Here is a 14,805-nt window from a genome sequence, read left to right on the forward strand (position 1 = left end):
CTGGGGAGTTAATATCAAAGTCTCTCCCCTCACTCACAGTTGTCAGAGCTGCATCCCTCTGCGCTGCCTGAGACGTTCGCTCACTCCTTTGTGTCTTGTGAAAAGTATCCTTGGAAACTGTTGTGTCGCAGGCAGCGAATCCGCTGATCTTCTGCACGAGTGTCTCAAACAAATTCAAGCATTGGGGGGTGACATCATTACTGCCACCGAGCTGCTTCCCCATGCGTTTTCACACTGCCCTGTTTCAAGGTCAGGATGAGAAACTGCTGTGACCATGATAAGATCTGTAAGAGACAAGACAGGTCAGCTGATGAAGACTTTTATGGCAAGTACGTCTTGAGGACCTAGAGTGCCAGCGCAACACTGAGTCACACTTGTATATGTCCTTATAAGCCAGAAGAGCTCTGTGTAGTGCTGCAGGGAGTAATGGGCCATTTTCAGTCTGTCTGCACGAGCTGTCACAACAGCACAGCCCAGCTCTGAGCTCCACGCAGGCCCCTACTTTGTGTGGCCAGGTAGAGCTCGTAGGACGACAGCCTCCATCAGCAGCTCCAGATGAGCTTGTTGCCATGGGGACAGTCAACGGGCTGGAGAGCAGGGACTTTGGGCCAGTCAGAAACACTCAGCGTTTAATTTTACCAGCTGGTAGACAGTGGGAGAAAGACATGGGGGTGGGAAGGTGGTGGATTTACAAAGGAGAGGTGCTGCAGGGGAGCGCAGGGCCTTTCTGTCCTGAAACAAAGCAAACTAGGACTATTAATGAGGGAACCTCGAGCACATGAGGTGCTGGGTCTCCCCCGACCACAGGAATACCACTGGAGATCAACTGATCAGTATTTAACCAGATGGCAAACGTAATAGGGTAACATCCGAAAGAAATCTTTGTTATTAAAGTGTAATGAGGATCAGTTGAAGTGAAGGAGGGGAAGGAAAAAAAAAAAAAAAAAAGGGAATTACATCATTTGTGGTGTCCCACATATGCATACTGGATTTGAGGTGTGTGTGTGTGTGTAGGGGGGGGGAGGTTATGCAGCATTACGCGTTACGGCGCTAGAGATGATGTCATTTATAGATGAACAAAGAGGCTGAGACTGAGCAGTCTGAGTAATAGGAAGCTCAAAAACCTCCAGAGAATAAAAGAAAGAAAAAGAATTCACAGGTGCTAAGGTGCTTTATTGAACTAAAGTATCTCAAAGAGATTGACAAAATAATGTTTGACTGCTTTTGATGACATAAATATTTTCCCTCGTTCAAGAAATGTACATTTTCTGTATATACAAAAAACAACCCACAAAAAAAAGAAAAACCCCCTGAAAAACCAAACCAAACAACATGACTGCAAGGTGCTTTTCATTGACAATTTGAGACTGAAGGTAATTATACATTTCTCTGAATAAAAAAACAAAAAAACAAAAAAACAGTGGCTATACAGAAACCAAAACCCCTGACAGAACAGTACAGAGGATGCAAGTCATTTTACATCCAGATGTATTCAAGCTTTGTTTTTTTTTTTGTTTCTTAATGCCTTTAGGTTCGGAAACATACTGCGTTTCACTGCCACAAAAGGGCAGAAAGAGTGAATTTGGCACTACGAATTCCTCCTAAAATACAGAATGCAATGAAAATCAAAACCCAGAGGTGACACATCAGGTCATTACATACGCAGGTAAACGATAAACACATTTCTGCTAGATATCTAAGGCACTAGGTGTGTATTTCTCAACAGAAAGTGAAGGGCATTTCTCAAGGTAAGGATATTGATGACTGATCTCTATACAAAATGTCACAGTAAAACTGTACTTCATTAATCCAAGTGCAGGGCTTCAAACTGACGAGCCAAGCAAAAAAAGTCTATCGATCAGAGGAATTTCCGTTTTAGTGCATAGGAGCAAACACAACAAGGGTTTAGGCTACCGTGCTTCCTGTTAGTTTCTGCATTTATGTGAAAGTGACCAGAAGGGCAGACTGAATAGGTGTCAGCAGCGGACCAATACATGTAATTATTCAGTCAAAATGAGGCTACAGGGCTAACAAATGACCAACTGTACATTTCCGTGACACCTCCATTAAAGAGTCATCCAATTTACAAAGACTCACATTCTCAATTACAACCTAGCTGTGCAGACCCCCCCCCTATAAATGCTTTTTCATTTCAACTACTTTCTACCAAGGAAATTAGTGCAAATTAAAACCTTTCGCGAAAAGAAAACATGCTCAGTTTTCAGAAGTGTGAACATGATTCAACCTTCAGGAAGTCATAGAAATGTGCACCTTCAGTCTATAAATTACTTCTACTGTACAGCATTCAAAAACAACATGAAACACAGTCAGGGGCCAGAGTCTCAGACTGATAGTTACAGTGGCGCATTATCAAATCTCATGACGACAACTGCAGCCGATCCACTGCACAAAATTCACACCCTGACAGAATTTGTGAAGGTTCATTATAACCTAACTAGCTTCGATTTTGACAACTGTTACTCTAATGTTAAAGCATCTTCCTCCCCCCCCCCCCTATTTCGGGCTACAAAACCCCCGTTTACAACAGTGATGCATTAGTCATTTAAGTAAGCTAATTATCAGTTGTTATCTAGTCGGTAATACGAATGTGAGACACTGTCATCGTCATATATATACACAAGTTAAACAAAGATTTGGCATCTGGCAGAAAATACTGTATAAGTAACCATACTACTAAAGTTGGCAAGTATTCACATCTAGTGTATATGAAAGAAAAGTCAGATCTCTTCCATGCAGTCTGGTGAACATGTGCCAAAATACTCTAATTTTTACGTTTCTACAAAAACCTAAGTTTACCTTTAAATCCATTATAGCTTTGTTTGATTCCTGAACTACTGGGGCTGCAGAGCCCAATGACACTAACACGTACAATGCTTTCTCCGCAGTTTAATCACAGTTCTTGGTATGGCATGTGATTTTTGAGAGTCCTGATTGGCAATAAAAGGTGACTGGTTCTAAATGAATAAAACATGTTTTTGGGGAAAAGAAAAATCATAGGGTGTGTCATTATCATTTAATAGCTACTCAAAGGATAACTGTGTTAAAGATTTAATGATGATGGCAACAAAATATTGTCTCCAACTCCTGTGCTGTGGAGTTTAGTCAAAAGTGCTGATAATCACAGGTGAAAGTGACAACACAGCCATTACAAAAACTACATAACACTTTTAAAAAAAAAATTTTTTGAGTACCAAATGTTTAAATCGTAAATGAAATGGTGAATATCTGAGCATGCGGCCGCACACTCCAAACAATACATGTCACAGATCTGTGACACAGTCATGTCTTGTTTCTATAGATTACTCACAGTAGACAAACAGTCCAACGTGGTTGAGTGTGGTAGTGTGTACTGGCTGCATGGTTTCTCTGTGCTACAAAATACTAAGAGGCCAGCTTACGGTGGCTCCCATACAGTAGCCTCTTTAAACAATGCCCCTGCTGATGGCGCTCTTGAAATTCCAAGAGTCCTGGTTTAGTGCCAGGCTTAAACTTCTCAAAGAGATCCATTATCATCCGATAGACAACATGATAATGTGGTTAACTAAAGGGAATGTTTAACCTGAAACTCTTCCCAAAAACCAGCAGCTTACATAAGTTCTAATAAAAATGATAAACTAGAGAAATATTTTTCCAGGCTTCAAGGCTTGACCGATATGACAAACCCAGTGTGCTGGCACAGCAGACTGTGCCCCATTCATGTAGCCCTCCTGCCTGCTCTCTCATCACTGGGATAAAAGACGAGCTGAGGACAAGCAGGAGAAACGCTCACAAGGTTTACACAAAATGTGCCAAAACCTTACTGGTCAACTCCTCAAGCTCAGTTCTTCCATTGCGATTTACCTAAGATTTTAGTACAAAACAAAAAAGGTCTGATGACTCAGCAATCCATTACAAAATCCTGCAAAAACAGCAGTTCAATAAATCTTATGACCAAGAGTGTGTTTAGGTAATTAGTCAAAATGGAATTCAGATTTCTCAGGAAGACAAATCCTGTTTTAAATAAACTGATGTACGGCGGCTCAGCTGTGTCTTACTGAAGAAAAATGACCATCTGAATTTTATGGATTTACCTGCAATAACTACATGACATCATCTAATTGCACTAAGAGGCCAGAGTTCATTTAAACAAATGAGTACAAGCAACATGAACACAAAAGGCAGAGTTTGTGGAAAAAAAACTCTTCTCTCAGACAATCGTGCGTGATCTTAAAGCCACCGGGGCTTCTGCTCAGTAACACATTAGTTATACTCAATCAGCTGTAGCAGTCCATGTTGTAAGGCTGAGACAACACATACATCGGCTCTTTTGTTAGTCCGCACACGCACCGTCCACAGGCTGCCCACACTCAAAACAGAAATGTATACATTACATCTCAAGTGTCATCCAGGACGCTTGAAAAGAAAAACAAACAAACAAACAAACAAAAAAAAACATGTTAACTACAAAACACACTGTATGTGTGCATACAGAAGAAAATAATGTGTTTTCCCCTAATTTGATAAACAAAACTTTCCAACTCATGTTGCATTTTTTCGTTCCTGCAGAACTAGGTACCTTGTCAAACATACCACTCCCTGCGTGAAATGACTGAGCCATCTTTATGAGATACATAATCACCGTCGGGCCCGCTATCGTAGCAGTCGTCTGACATGTAGGGGGAGCCGTTTCCCTGTAGTTTGGGTGAATGAGGGTATCTGACACATCTGGCCTGCTGTGGACTAGAATACTGTGTGTGTTCATGATGGTGATTCTGTTGATGACTGTGGCGCCTGCTCTCCCTCATTGCCCTAGTGTACCCATTAACAGGATACTCTTCTCCGTTATAGTCACTATGGTGGCGGCGGTCCCGCTCCTGCTTCAGCTGGCGGTCGCCCCACTCCTCTCGATCATGGTCCCGATGCTGAGATCTGCTGCCAGCTTTGGTAGGATGGAGTTCGTGCTGAGTGGGAGCTTTCTGGAGATCATTTGGGCCCAGGTACTGCTTGGTGTAGTAGTTCCCATGAAAGGTCTGCTGCTTCCGTAGGTAACACACACCAACCAGAGACAGCAGCAGCAAGAGGAATAAGGCCCCTCCCACGGCCCCACCCACTATGGAACCAAGATTACTTTCGGGAAGGGCTTCAAGTGTGGGGGAGCTCAGAAGGACGTGGCCCTTATCATCCACAAAAGTGGAGGAGAAGCCAGTTAGGACAGGAGTGGTAATGGTGGAAGGCATGGTGGGAGGATCTAATGGAAGGAAGGAGGGTGAGGGGGGGATAAAGAGTGAAAGACAGAAGCAGAATGTCAATGCCAACTACATTTTGCTAAGAAGGAAGAGGTTGACTAAAACATCTAAAACTATAGCAGAATCAGGTTTGCATATTCCCACTGTTACAGATTAGTAAGTAAATATAAAATTGTATCACAGAGAACAATGGCCTCACCTATTAGATGATGGATTAATGAGAAAAGTTGGATCTAAAAACCTGTCCTAATCACTATATCCTCACTATGTGTATTGTTAAGCATACTCTGATTTTCAGTAATGTCTTTTCAGATGCTCTTAACAATAAAAGCATACTCTCTGCCAACATGGACAGCCGACTACTCATTCTTACTATGCTTATTTGAAAAATGAGTGCATTGTAGAGTAAATTCTGCATGATTGAGTTTGCTTTGTTTCTTTGACCGCAGAAAAACAGGAATGCACACAGATGTCCAGCAATGTCACCACCACACTGCACTGTGTTTCTATGTGGTGTAGTATGCTGTGCTTACATACTCCATTCCACTTGAAATGGAGTTTATTGGGATTGAGTTTACTGTACCTAAGAGTTAGTTTGTATGTACCCAAAAATCATAGCACTAGATCTCTGTAAAGTTCAACGAGACACCACAACATAACAGCTATTCTCTTGTGATCAAAAAAAGGAAAAAAGCAGGTGACAGCGATAGCAGACCTGACATGGCTCAAACTGTTACTTAAAATCTTTAAGTTAATGTGCATTCTTTTACTTTGGGCAAATCAGGCCATGCCATGTGTTCAACACTTTGTTTTTCATAGGCTACAACTTTGGGTATTTTTGCTAAATTAAAAAACCCATTGAAAACACTTTTATGGATTTATCTCTATCATAAATCAAAGTCTTTAGAAACTGTCTAAAAGGATCAGGTCATGTTTTCAGCTACTTCTGTATTAATTTAAACTAAAAAATAAAATAAAATATGACAACAGGCTTTGTCCCTGTTGTCCCCTCAATCAATTTGTAACTTCAAAGTATTTGCACATGCTGATGGCAGCTCAGCACATTTTCTACATGCAGAGAGAAACAAGTGACTTGACTACATGATAAGAAACACCAAACAGTACCAGTGATGTCCTTAAAATTCTGCAGTCTGTAGGGGTTATCAATGGTATAAGCAGATTATTTTGGGTATATGTTTTAAATGATCAAGAACATACATTTAAGACCCCACTTTTCAAGTATAAACTTTCACTATTCCACGAATAGAACACCAACCTTAAAATGTAATGGATTAGTGGTTTTTATCCACAAACAGACAAGCCAAAGGCTATAATTATAAGAAGCTAGAGTAATGGAAAAAATCTGAGTCTAAAAGCTTTAATGGTGCTGCAAAATTGCTCTGCCACTTTAACCCTGGTGCCAGGCCAGATGTGAGGCAAAGATTCACATCTGAAAGAGCAAACACATGAACCCGGAGGTCTGTGGTCTCCAAGTATGTGAAATGTACAACTCCATGAAGAGTGAACTGATGAGTACACCCACAACACGACACACACACACACACGCACGCATGCACAATGGAGGGTACACCAACATGCATAAGCTTGTGAACACCCGTACAGGTCTCTCAAAGGAAAATGAAATATGAATGATAAATAATAAATAGGAGTTGAAAAGAACTAGTTAATGTTTTATGAATCTGGGACATCATCTCACAGTGAGGCTGCAGGCTTTTGCCTCTCACTGCATGACACATGCAGGAATAAAAGAAACACAGAAAGGAGGCGAGAGAGTGATGAAAAAGGAAATCACATCATAATCAGAACTTCATTCAGAAAGAGAGCTTCCACTGGCAAGACAGATTTTGTGAAACCAAAGGAACATGCTCATCATTCACAACAGAGAGACACGACGCACTCAGATGCCAAGCCAGCAGGACAGAGCAGAGGCAGCGCACTGTGGTCTGAAGAGGCCAAAATTATTTGCAGCTGTTTGGCCCAGGAACTCTCTTTTGAACATCTGGAGGCGTAATGTTAATCAAGCCTAATAAGCATGCAATTAAGACCAAATGTATTAATATCAGTATGAACACAGTGTACCATGGGTGATTACTTGATAAACTGTCAGTATGTACAGAACGAGCGAGAGTGATAGTGTCACATTTCAGTTTGAAGGACAACGACACAGGCACCGATACCCTCTATGACGTGCAAACATGCACAATGCTTCCTAAGGGAAGAGAAGGCACTAGGAGTCAGCTTTGTTCCGGTGTGTATACTCTGCTCACCTTGTATGAGAATACGCACATCCCGACTGCGGAGGTTGATGTCATTGGCAACCTCACACCTGTAAACGCCAGAGTCATTCCGCTGGAGGGGACGCAGGAAAAGCAAAGTGCTGTTTATCATTTCCACCCCTTCAGGCATCTCTCTGTCCAACCTGTGACACACAAGAGACAGAAACCTTAAGACACGCAGAGGGACACACAATTGATTGGGACATTTCATGAGGAAAGCATAATAAATTATCATTTGAAAATTATTTCAAGGATGTGAAAACCTTCATTTTACTGTTTATTTTATATCAAATGTAAAGCTCTCTTACTAAAATATCAGAGTATAATACAACCTAGCTCGATCAGCAATTGGCCCGCTGGGTCAATTTCAATCCCAGACAAACCGTAAACGTTACACACAGACATACGGATACTCATACCTGATCCATCTGAAGTGATGAGCTGGTGGGTTAGCGTTGGCTTTGCACGTCATTTGAACATTTTCCCGGCCTACGTACCAGTCTCCATCATACCCAACGACGGAGATATCAGGAGCAACTGAAGAGAGAGAAAAGCAATTATGTGACATGACCACAAAATGGCCAGACACAGTAAATGGCCTTAGAGAACAGTGCTCCAAGTACAACCATTTTCCTGGTTTGTCTGAAGCATTATAGAGAGTCTGAGGTCAGTAATGGGCTAAAGACATAAGCTTGCAAATATGCACTAAGATGCTAGATAATCTATAAACATAATCTGCAGAGAGAAGCAAACATTCATGAGTGCTTGTATATTGCAACGTTTTTCACAATCCTAAAAGAACCATCAACACTACACAACTGCAACCATGAAACAGTGTCCCCCCCATTTTTACCGGTTTACCGTTTTCATTTGCACATTCATTATGAAAATAATGTAACTGAAATATTGTGTTGACATTGCACAAATATATTCATTAAGGTGCTCACAAGGTTTCTGAGAAGTCATCTGCACCACCCTGGCTCTTCTGCTGGTATGCATTTGTTTCACACAAATATACTATTACAAAGTAAAAGATTTTGTTACATGCAAAAATTGTTGCCACATTTTTTCCACTGTTGCATTCAGTGAATGAGCAGAAAATCCTTTATAGTTACCATATGTCACAAAGCAGTAAATCAGAGCAAAGAAAAAAAAAAGTATCTGTCAAACAAAGACTTTGGAGGTGGTCACTTTACTCTTTTCCTAAGTTGGTAGCACATGTTACGTAGCGAAATAGCTGTACTACGCTGAGTACATTTACTGTGGCATCTATGGGATTTGACTGGAAGAGAACACTTTCTAGACAACGAATATTAAAACATAATCAGCTTTTTGGAGTTTGTGTTTTTTTTTTTTTTTAAATTTAGTGAAGCTGTGACACCACAAGTGCAATGGGTAACTGGTTTAATGATTATCGCGATCTTACAGCACAAAATCTTCTCTTACTAACTTACTAACTCTGGCAGGAACAGAATTATTAAACACATTCTTCACATATTTATTATTCTTTCAGTTTTTAATTTGTTAGCCCACACCAATCACTCACAAGGCACTTACACTGCACATTGAGCTGGTAGGGGATCCTGAAGTCATTCTGCAGAGCTGGGTGGCGGACCACGCAAGTGAGTGTGTTGCCCTGAACATGACGTGTAGGCTGCCAGATGTAACGCACTTGTGTGTTGGTAGTACCATTGGGTTCATCAAATAGCTGCACCTCTGACTGGCCAAAAAGGTTGGACTCCCAGGACACTTCAGCAGGTGGTCTGGCTCGCTCAGCGATGCAAGTAGCGACCACAGTTTCATTGCCACCATCAATCAGTGCAGTTGAACCAGCAGACACGTAAACCTTCGGCTCCACTGTTATTAACAAGAGTGAAAACAGAATCAACAGAGACAACAGTAAAGACTTTGAGGTTGCTTTACTGAGTTTCAAATGTTTACAGTACACTGATATTTTTCCTGCTTAATTAATTGCATTTTATTCCTTTTTGTCCAAGTTAATGTTAGCAGCTAGACCTGTGATCTGTTCTGTGAAAACAAAGAACACTCTAGGCATTGAGAACGCAGAGTAACTAATTAAATGACTCTCAAAAGACCGCAATTCTGCAATGTGTGATATATTGGAGGACGATCTATGATGATCCTGTGGATTTCTGTTTTACGTTTGTTGGCTTCTATTCACTTCACTATAATAATGGCAACAGCAAACATACATAAAGTACTATTCTGTTAAATAATATCACAAGACATGACAATTTGTTTTATAAATGCAACACAAAACTAGAAACACAAGATTTAACCTGCACATAAAAGCTTTCTATGCAAGCATCAGGAGTAGATGCTGACTAAATTCGTTTTTTCTGTCTTTTTCTGGACCTTTTCAGTGTATTCAATGCATGATTGCACATTTTGTAGAGTACAGCATTTGTTCACGCACGAGGGAGGACATTGAACATTTGAACACAAAAGAGCATAAATATTAAAGATCAAAAAACAAACTTTCCTCCCAAAAAGATTTGGACAGAAACATAAAAACTGAATAATTGATCTAATTATTTTATCTCTACCAAAAACCGCCTAAAGGAAAGCCAGTGTTTTCTCAAGAAAAGTATATCAAATGAAGACACACACTTACCAAGTACACTGACTGTGGTGGATGCTTGAGTATTTCCCAGAGGAAATGTGGCTACCTTACAGGTATAGATCCCGACATCAGCAAAGCCCACGTTTTCCAGTACGATGGTGGCATCATGGGAGGAGGGTGAGCGGAAATACAAACGATGGATGAATTCTGGAGGGATGGAGGTGCCAAACTCCGGGTTGTACACAGCCACTGTGACAGAGCCTGAAGGCAGACGGCGCTCCCAGGAACTCTGAGTAAGAGTAAGGTTTGTGCCAACCTCCACCCTGCATTCTAATGTCACATTCTTCCCCAGCACGGCACTCACTCTTTTAGGCACCACCACCTGGCTGCACCACACACCTGCCAAAGAGACACACAAAATAACACTGATATACAAATCACCTTGTTAATTTGTAAACAAGGGTTTAAGGACACCTGCTGAAGTGTCCTGGGAGTCCAACCTTTTTGGCCAGTCAGAGGTGCAGCTATTTGATGAACCCAATGGTACTAGCTATTAATAACTATTTTTGTGTTGTTTTTGAATTCTTAACTGGCGAAACTTCAAGCAACTAAAGACGGAAAAACAAATGAGTACAGAATCCAGAGCCATTGTGCTCAAACTATGTGGGAATTCAAAAATACTATCATACCTCCATTGAGAAGAGGGTATTTCTGGTGTTACTTCTGGCTTTACTAGTTAAAAAAAAAATCAATTTAATATCTATACAGAACTATCTGACATCTGTGGGTATCAGACTAGAATCCAAACTTGATCCTACCACAGCAGACACTCGGATCTTCAACAAATAATACAGTTTACTGTGTGATTCAGTGTTCCCATTGATGAGTTTGTTTTGTCTCTACAGTGTTCCTCCTCCTGACCTGAATTCAGGACTTCAAAGCAGGCTGCCTGTATGCGTTTTGTCCAAATATAACTAACCCATGCACTCTGTCACCTGCGCTTGTCAGAAATGTGGCATGTCTTGAAAGCAGGAGCTCAGTGTTGTGGAAGGTCAAAGAAATATGAAGACAACAGACTGCGACCGGGCAGGGAGAGAAGGAGGAAATGGAAAGGAAAAAAAAAAGGAAACGGTGAAGGGAAGAGATATGCTAACATGATGACATCATCGATGAGAGAAGAGAAAGCTGAGCGTGAGGAAAAGCAAGAGAGAAGTCATATAAAACACAGGGGAAGGAAATGCACCATCAGGATTCCTGTACAAAAAAGAGGAATTACTGGTTTAAAAATAAAAAATAAATAAACACAACACTGCAGGACTGCCAATGCCTTCAACTACGCTAATTGCAACAAGCTGCCAGCAGGAAGACATCATCATAAATCAAAACCTGCTGCGCTGCTTGGCAACAGACTTCAAATATTCTATTGTTGTTTTGCCAAAAAATAGCTCCGTCTCTGACCAATCTCCCTCAAAAAGGCCATGTCCGCAAATACTGGCACAGCCCAAGGAATTTTTCCTACCCCTACAATATGAGAAGCAAATATCTGTTTTCTAATGTTACCGTCACTGGAGCCCTTTGAGTTGTGGAACAACACTGTACTTATTTATCAGTTTTTCTAGTTTTCACTAAAATTTAAGATTCATTTAATTACAAGTTAATCATTAGGACTTCCAGATGACAGACGACTCTTGTAATCAAAGCTAAGTTGCTTATAATGTGACTTTGTCATTATGACATAGAATAATCTACCTTACAAACTGCAGTATAGATTGTTGTGCCCTTAGCGTTTCTTTGTTTGCACTTTTGGCTGAAAACATAGATATGTAGCTATATTCGAGAAACAGGATGACATGTAAAGTAGGGGAACTGACAGGCAATTTAAGAACTTTAATATGCTATGAACACTTTAAACTAGGAAGTGTGTCATCAATGAGAGTTTCGCTTTGGAAACAAAATGGAAAATAAATTTGCTTACACTTTTCCTTGTCATCAGAAATATCCTGATATAATTTAGGGCCTATGTCACTGACCCTCGGTTGCAATCAGGTCCACGTGTTCTTCAGGCGCTAAAATAATGGGTTCTGAAACCTTCTGGCGAGCACTGCTCTGTAGCAACATTTGTGTAACGGCTCGTTTGTCTCCCTGTGTTTATTTCCCTCAAAGTCCAAAATTTTCCAAACAGCGCTCCTTCTGTTTTATTTATCAATCAAAACCATTTGGAGAGACTCTGTTTGCCATCTGTTTAACATACTGCTAGTTGACTGGAGAGAATGGAACAAGTCACTTGAAAAGAATCGCACCAAGAGTCAGTGAGAGGGCAGCATGGTGTGTGTGTGTGTCTGTGTATGTAATAGACCAAGAAAACCTGCTGGAACTGGTGCATCAATACTCAGGATAAATATAATGGAAAAATACTGGTGACTGCCAGCGCTTCCCCTCAGTCTCCTATGTTATCAGTCTCAAAGTCCTACGTTTTTCTCAAGTTATCACATCCACAAGATTTCACTGAGATTTAAAATTGTCCAAGATCTTTAATAGATGCACTTACTGTATCAATTTGAAAATCCTACATGACTTTGTTCTTGAGTTAATGTATTCACAAGAATTTCAGAAATCTTGACCGTTAACCTTGAGATCGATGTCACTGAGGTTTAAACTCATCTGAGATTTTTATTAGAAAGACCTATGGCATCAATTTGAAAATTCTACGTCGCCACATTCGAGTTATTGCATTCACAAACTTGGGTGACGACAATACCCCATCAGCCTTTTATGGCTGACGGATACAAAATGACATTATCTCATCGAAGCTCAAACATTTGTGAATTATTTATCTACTCGTATGAAGAAACTAACAACATTTTCATATTGCTTTCAAATATTACTATGATTTAATCATTACCATTAAGCTCATTACATGGAGGTTTGCTGCCATCTGAAGCCAGTTTTCTGTCAAACAATGCTACACTACTCTGGAGAGAGTAAAATGATTTATTAAAAGCGTGACTGTAAGCTATGTCTATTCCTTTCTACAAGCATACTGAGCTTATTCACAAATGGAAGGCACCACATGTTTATGCAAATAAGAAAAAATTACAAATACAAGATGGATAAGGATGACTGCAAACCAACCATCAGCAGTCGAGCTACTCTAAAACAGGCGTATGCCCTATTTCGCCTAACACACAGTTAACAACTTCCTCAAGGGAGGAAAAGCTGTTCAGAACATAAAAGAATACCCCACAGCAAATGTTTGCTATTCGTTCAGATGCTCAAATTAATTAGAAAGTTCCCCCAAACAGAGCATCTTCGAAACAAGGGAAAGCCATTTAATTTGACACGAGATGCATGTCACCACAACAAGGTTTAGAAATAAATATCAATATTGATTAATACATTGTGTGAAATGCCAGACTGTAACTACAGTACAGCACACTGTAAACAAACCTTTTCCTGGAGTTAAAAGAAAGCTCGTTGTACAAGCTTTTGAATGACTTGACTAAATTGCATGAGTGAAGGCATAGTGAAGGAAGAAAGCAGCACTTTTCCTGCACTGAATGTGTAATGGAGAGGTATAGCGACTGCATTAAATTTTTATTCGTGACATGACGACAACCTTACATAAGCGTGCCCTCGTTTTCTCCAACTCGGAGTAAAAAAAGAAAAAAAAAAAGTGAAGAGAAAGTCTATCAAATCTTATGTGAAGTCTATCTTCACATAATAGCGATTCCTTCCCTCTCCTTTTGATGCTCTCAGACAGCCAAAAGAAAGTGTTTTTTTTGGATCTTGCAATCCTTAAATCCTCAGAAAGAGCAGAATCTTCAGACACTTTCAGTTTGCTTTGCAAATTCAACACAGTCTCTCATTGACACAGAGCAGAAAACAGATTATAGATATCCTGGCATCAAGGACACACTGCTCCCGTGGGACATTCTGCTACTCATTCTCACTTTATTGGGCATTACATGTGTGGCAGCAATATCTTGGTACAGGACACCATGTCTTGTTAAAAGTGGAAATCACAATATAATAGGTGATGGTTATAGAACTGAAGATGGAAATCCAGTTTTGTAGAGAGGGACATGAGTGCATTAAACACCTGTTTAATAAGCTGATCTTAACCCATAGTCACATCAACTTCTTACTTCAAATGACTCCGTCTTAAAATGGCTGTCCATCAGTGGTGAATCAGCAGGAGCTATTCAAGTTCAACACTGAGCTAATCTTTGTGTGCATGTTGCAGCGTTTTTCTTTTAACTCCAGGAGAACGTTTGGAGAATGTCTTGTAAAGTTACATTTTTATGTTGCCTGTACAAATCCAACACCACAATTGAAAATAAAACAATGAATGAATATTGAATGTTTCATATTAAACTGAAACCTTGAATATTAAACTTGAAAATGCTGCCATAAACACCATATTCAAACACATACACATAATAATGGCAGTTGCCTAATAATTATGAGAAGCACTTTGCTCACCCTAAAAAAAATAAATAAAAGATAAATAAACAAAGCACAGATAAACCTATTGTGTGTGCCATTTGAAGTCAAAATTTCTGAATTTCCAGTTAGAATTTTATTTTTGATATACATTTTTTGTGCTTTGAGCCTTTATTGTGATAGGCCAGTGAAGAGAAGGCAGGAAAGAAACACTCAGCAGAAGATGGGCAGTACA

The 14,805-nt window shown here is 40.1% G+C and overlaps 1 protein-coding gene across 2 annotated transcripts in view; it reads right to left on the minus strand.

The window, feature by feature from the left end:
* Positions 1-14,805, minus strand: part of nectin3b (nectin cell adhesion molecule 3b) — a 28,059-nt gene that overhangs the window by 10,870 nt on the left and 2,384 nt on the right. The window contains exons 2-6 of one of the 2 annotated variants that reach the window (XM_026182420.2): positions 10,179-10,526; positions 9,101-9,400; positions 7,963-8,080; positions 7,535-7,686; positions 1,153-5,248 (exon numbers count right to left, since the gene is read on the minus strand). In XM_026182420.2, the coding sequence (XP_026038205.1) occupies positions 4,581-5,248; positions 7,535-7,686; positions 7,963-8,080; positions 9,101-9,400; positions 10,179-10,526 (1,586 nt within the window). In that variant the 3' untranslated portion in view covers positions 1,153-4,580. Of the gene's footprint in view, positions 1-1,152; positions 5,249-7,534; positions 7,687-7,962; positions 8,081-9,100; positions 9,401-10,178; positions 10,527-14,805 lie in introns of those variants that run through there. The other variant, XM_026182421.2, reaches the window with a different exon arrangement.

Source organism: Astatotilapia calliptera, chromosome 10 (assembly GCF_964374335.1).
Source record: "Astatotilapia calliptera chromosome 10, fAstCal68.1, whole genome shotgun sequence".
In the NCBI taxonomy this organism is placed as follows: domain Eukaryota; kingdom Metazoa; phylum Chordata; class Actinopteri; order Cichliformes; family Cichlidae; genus Astatotilapia; species Astatotilapia calliptera.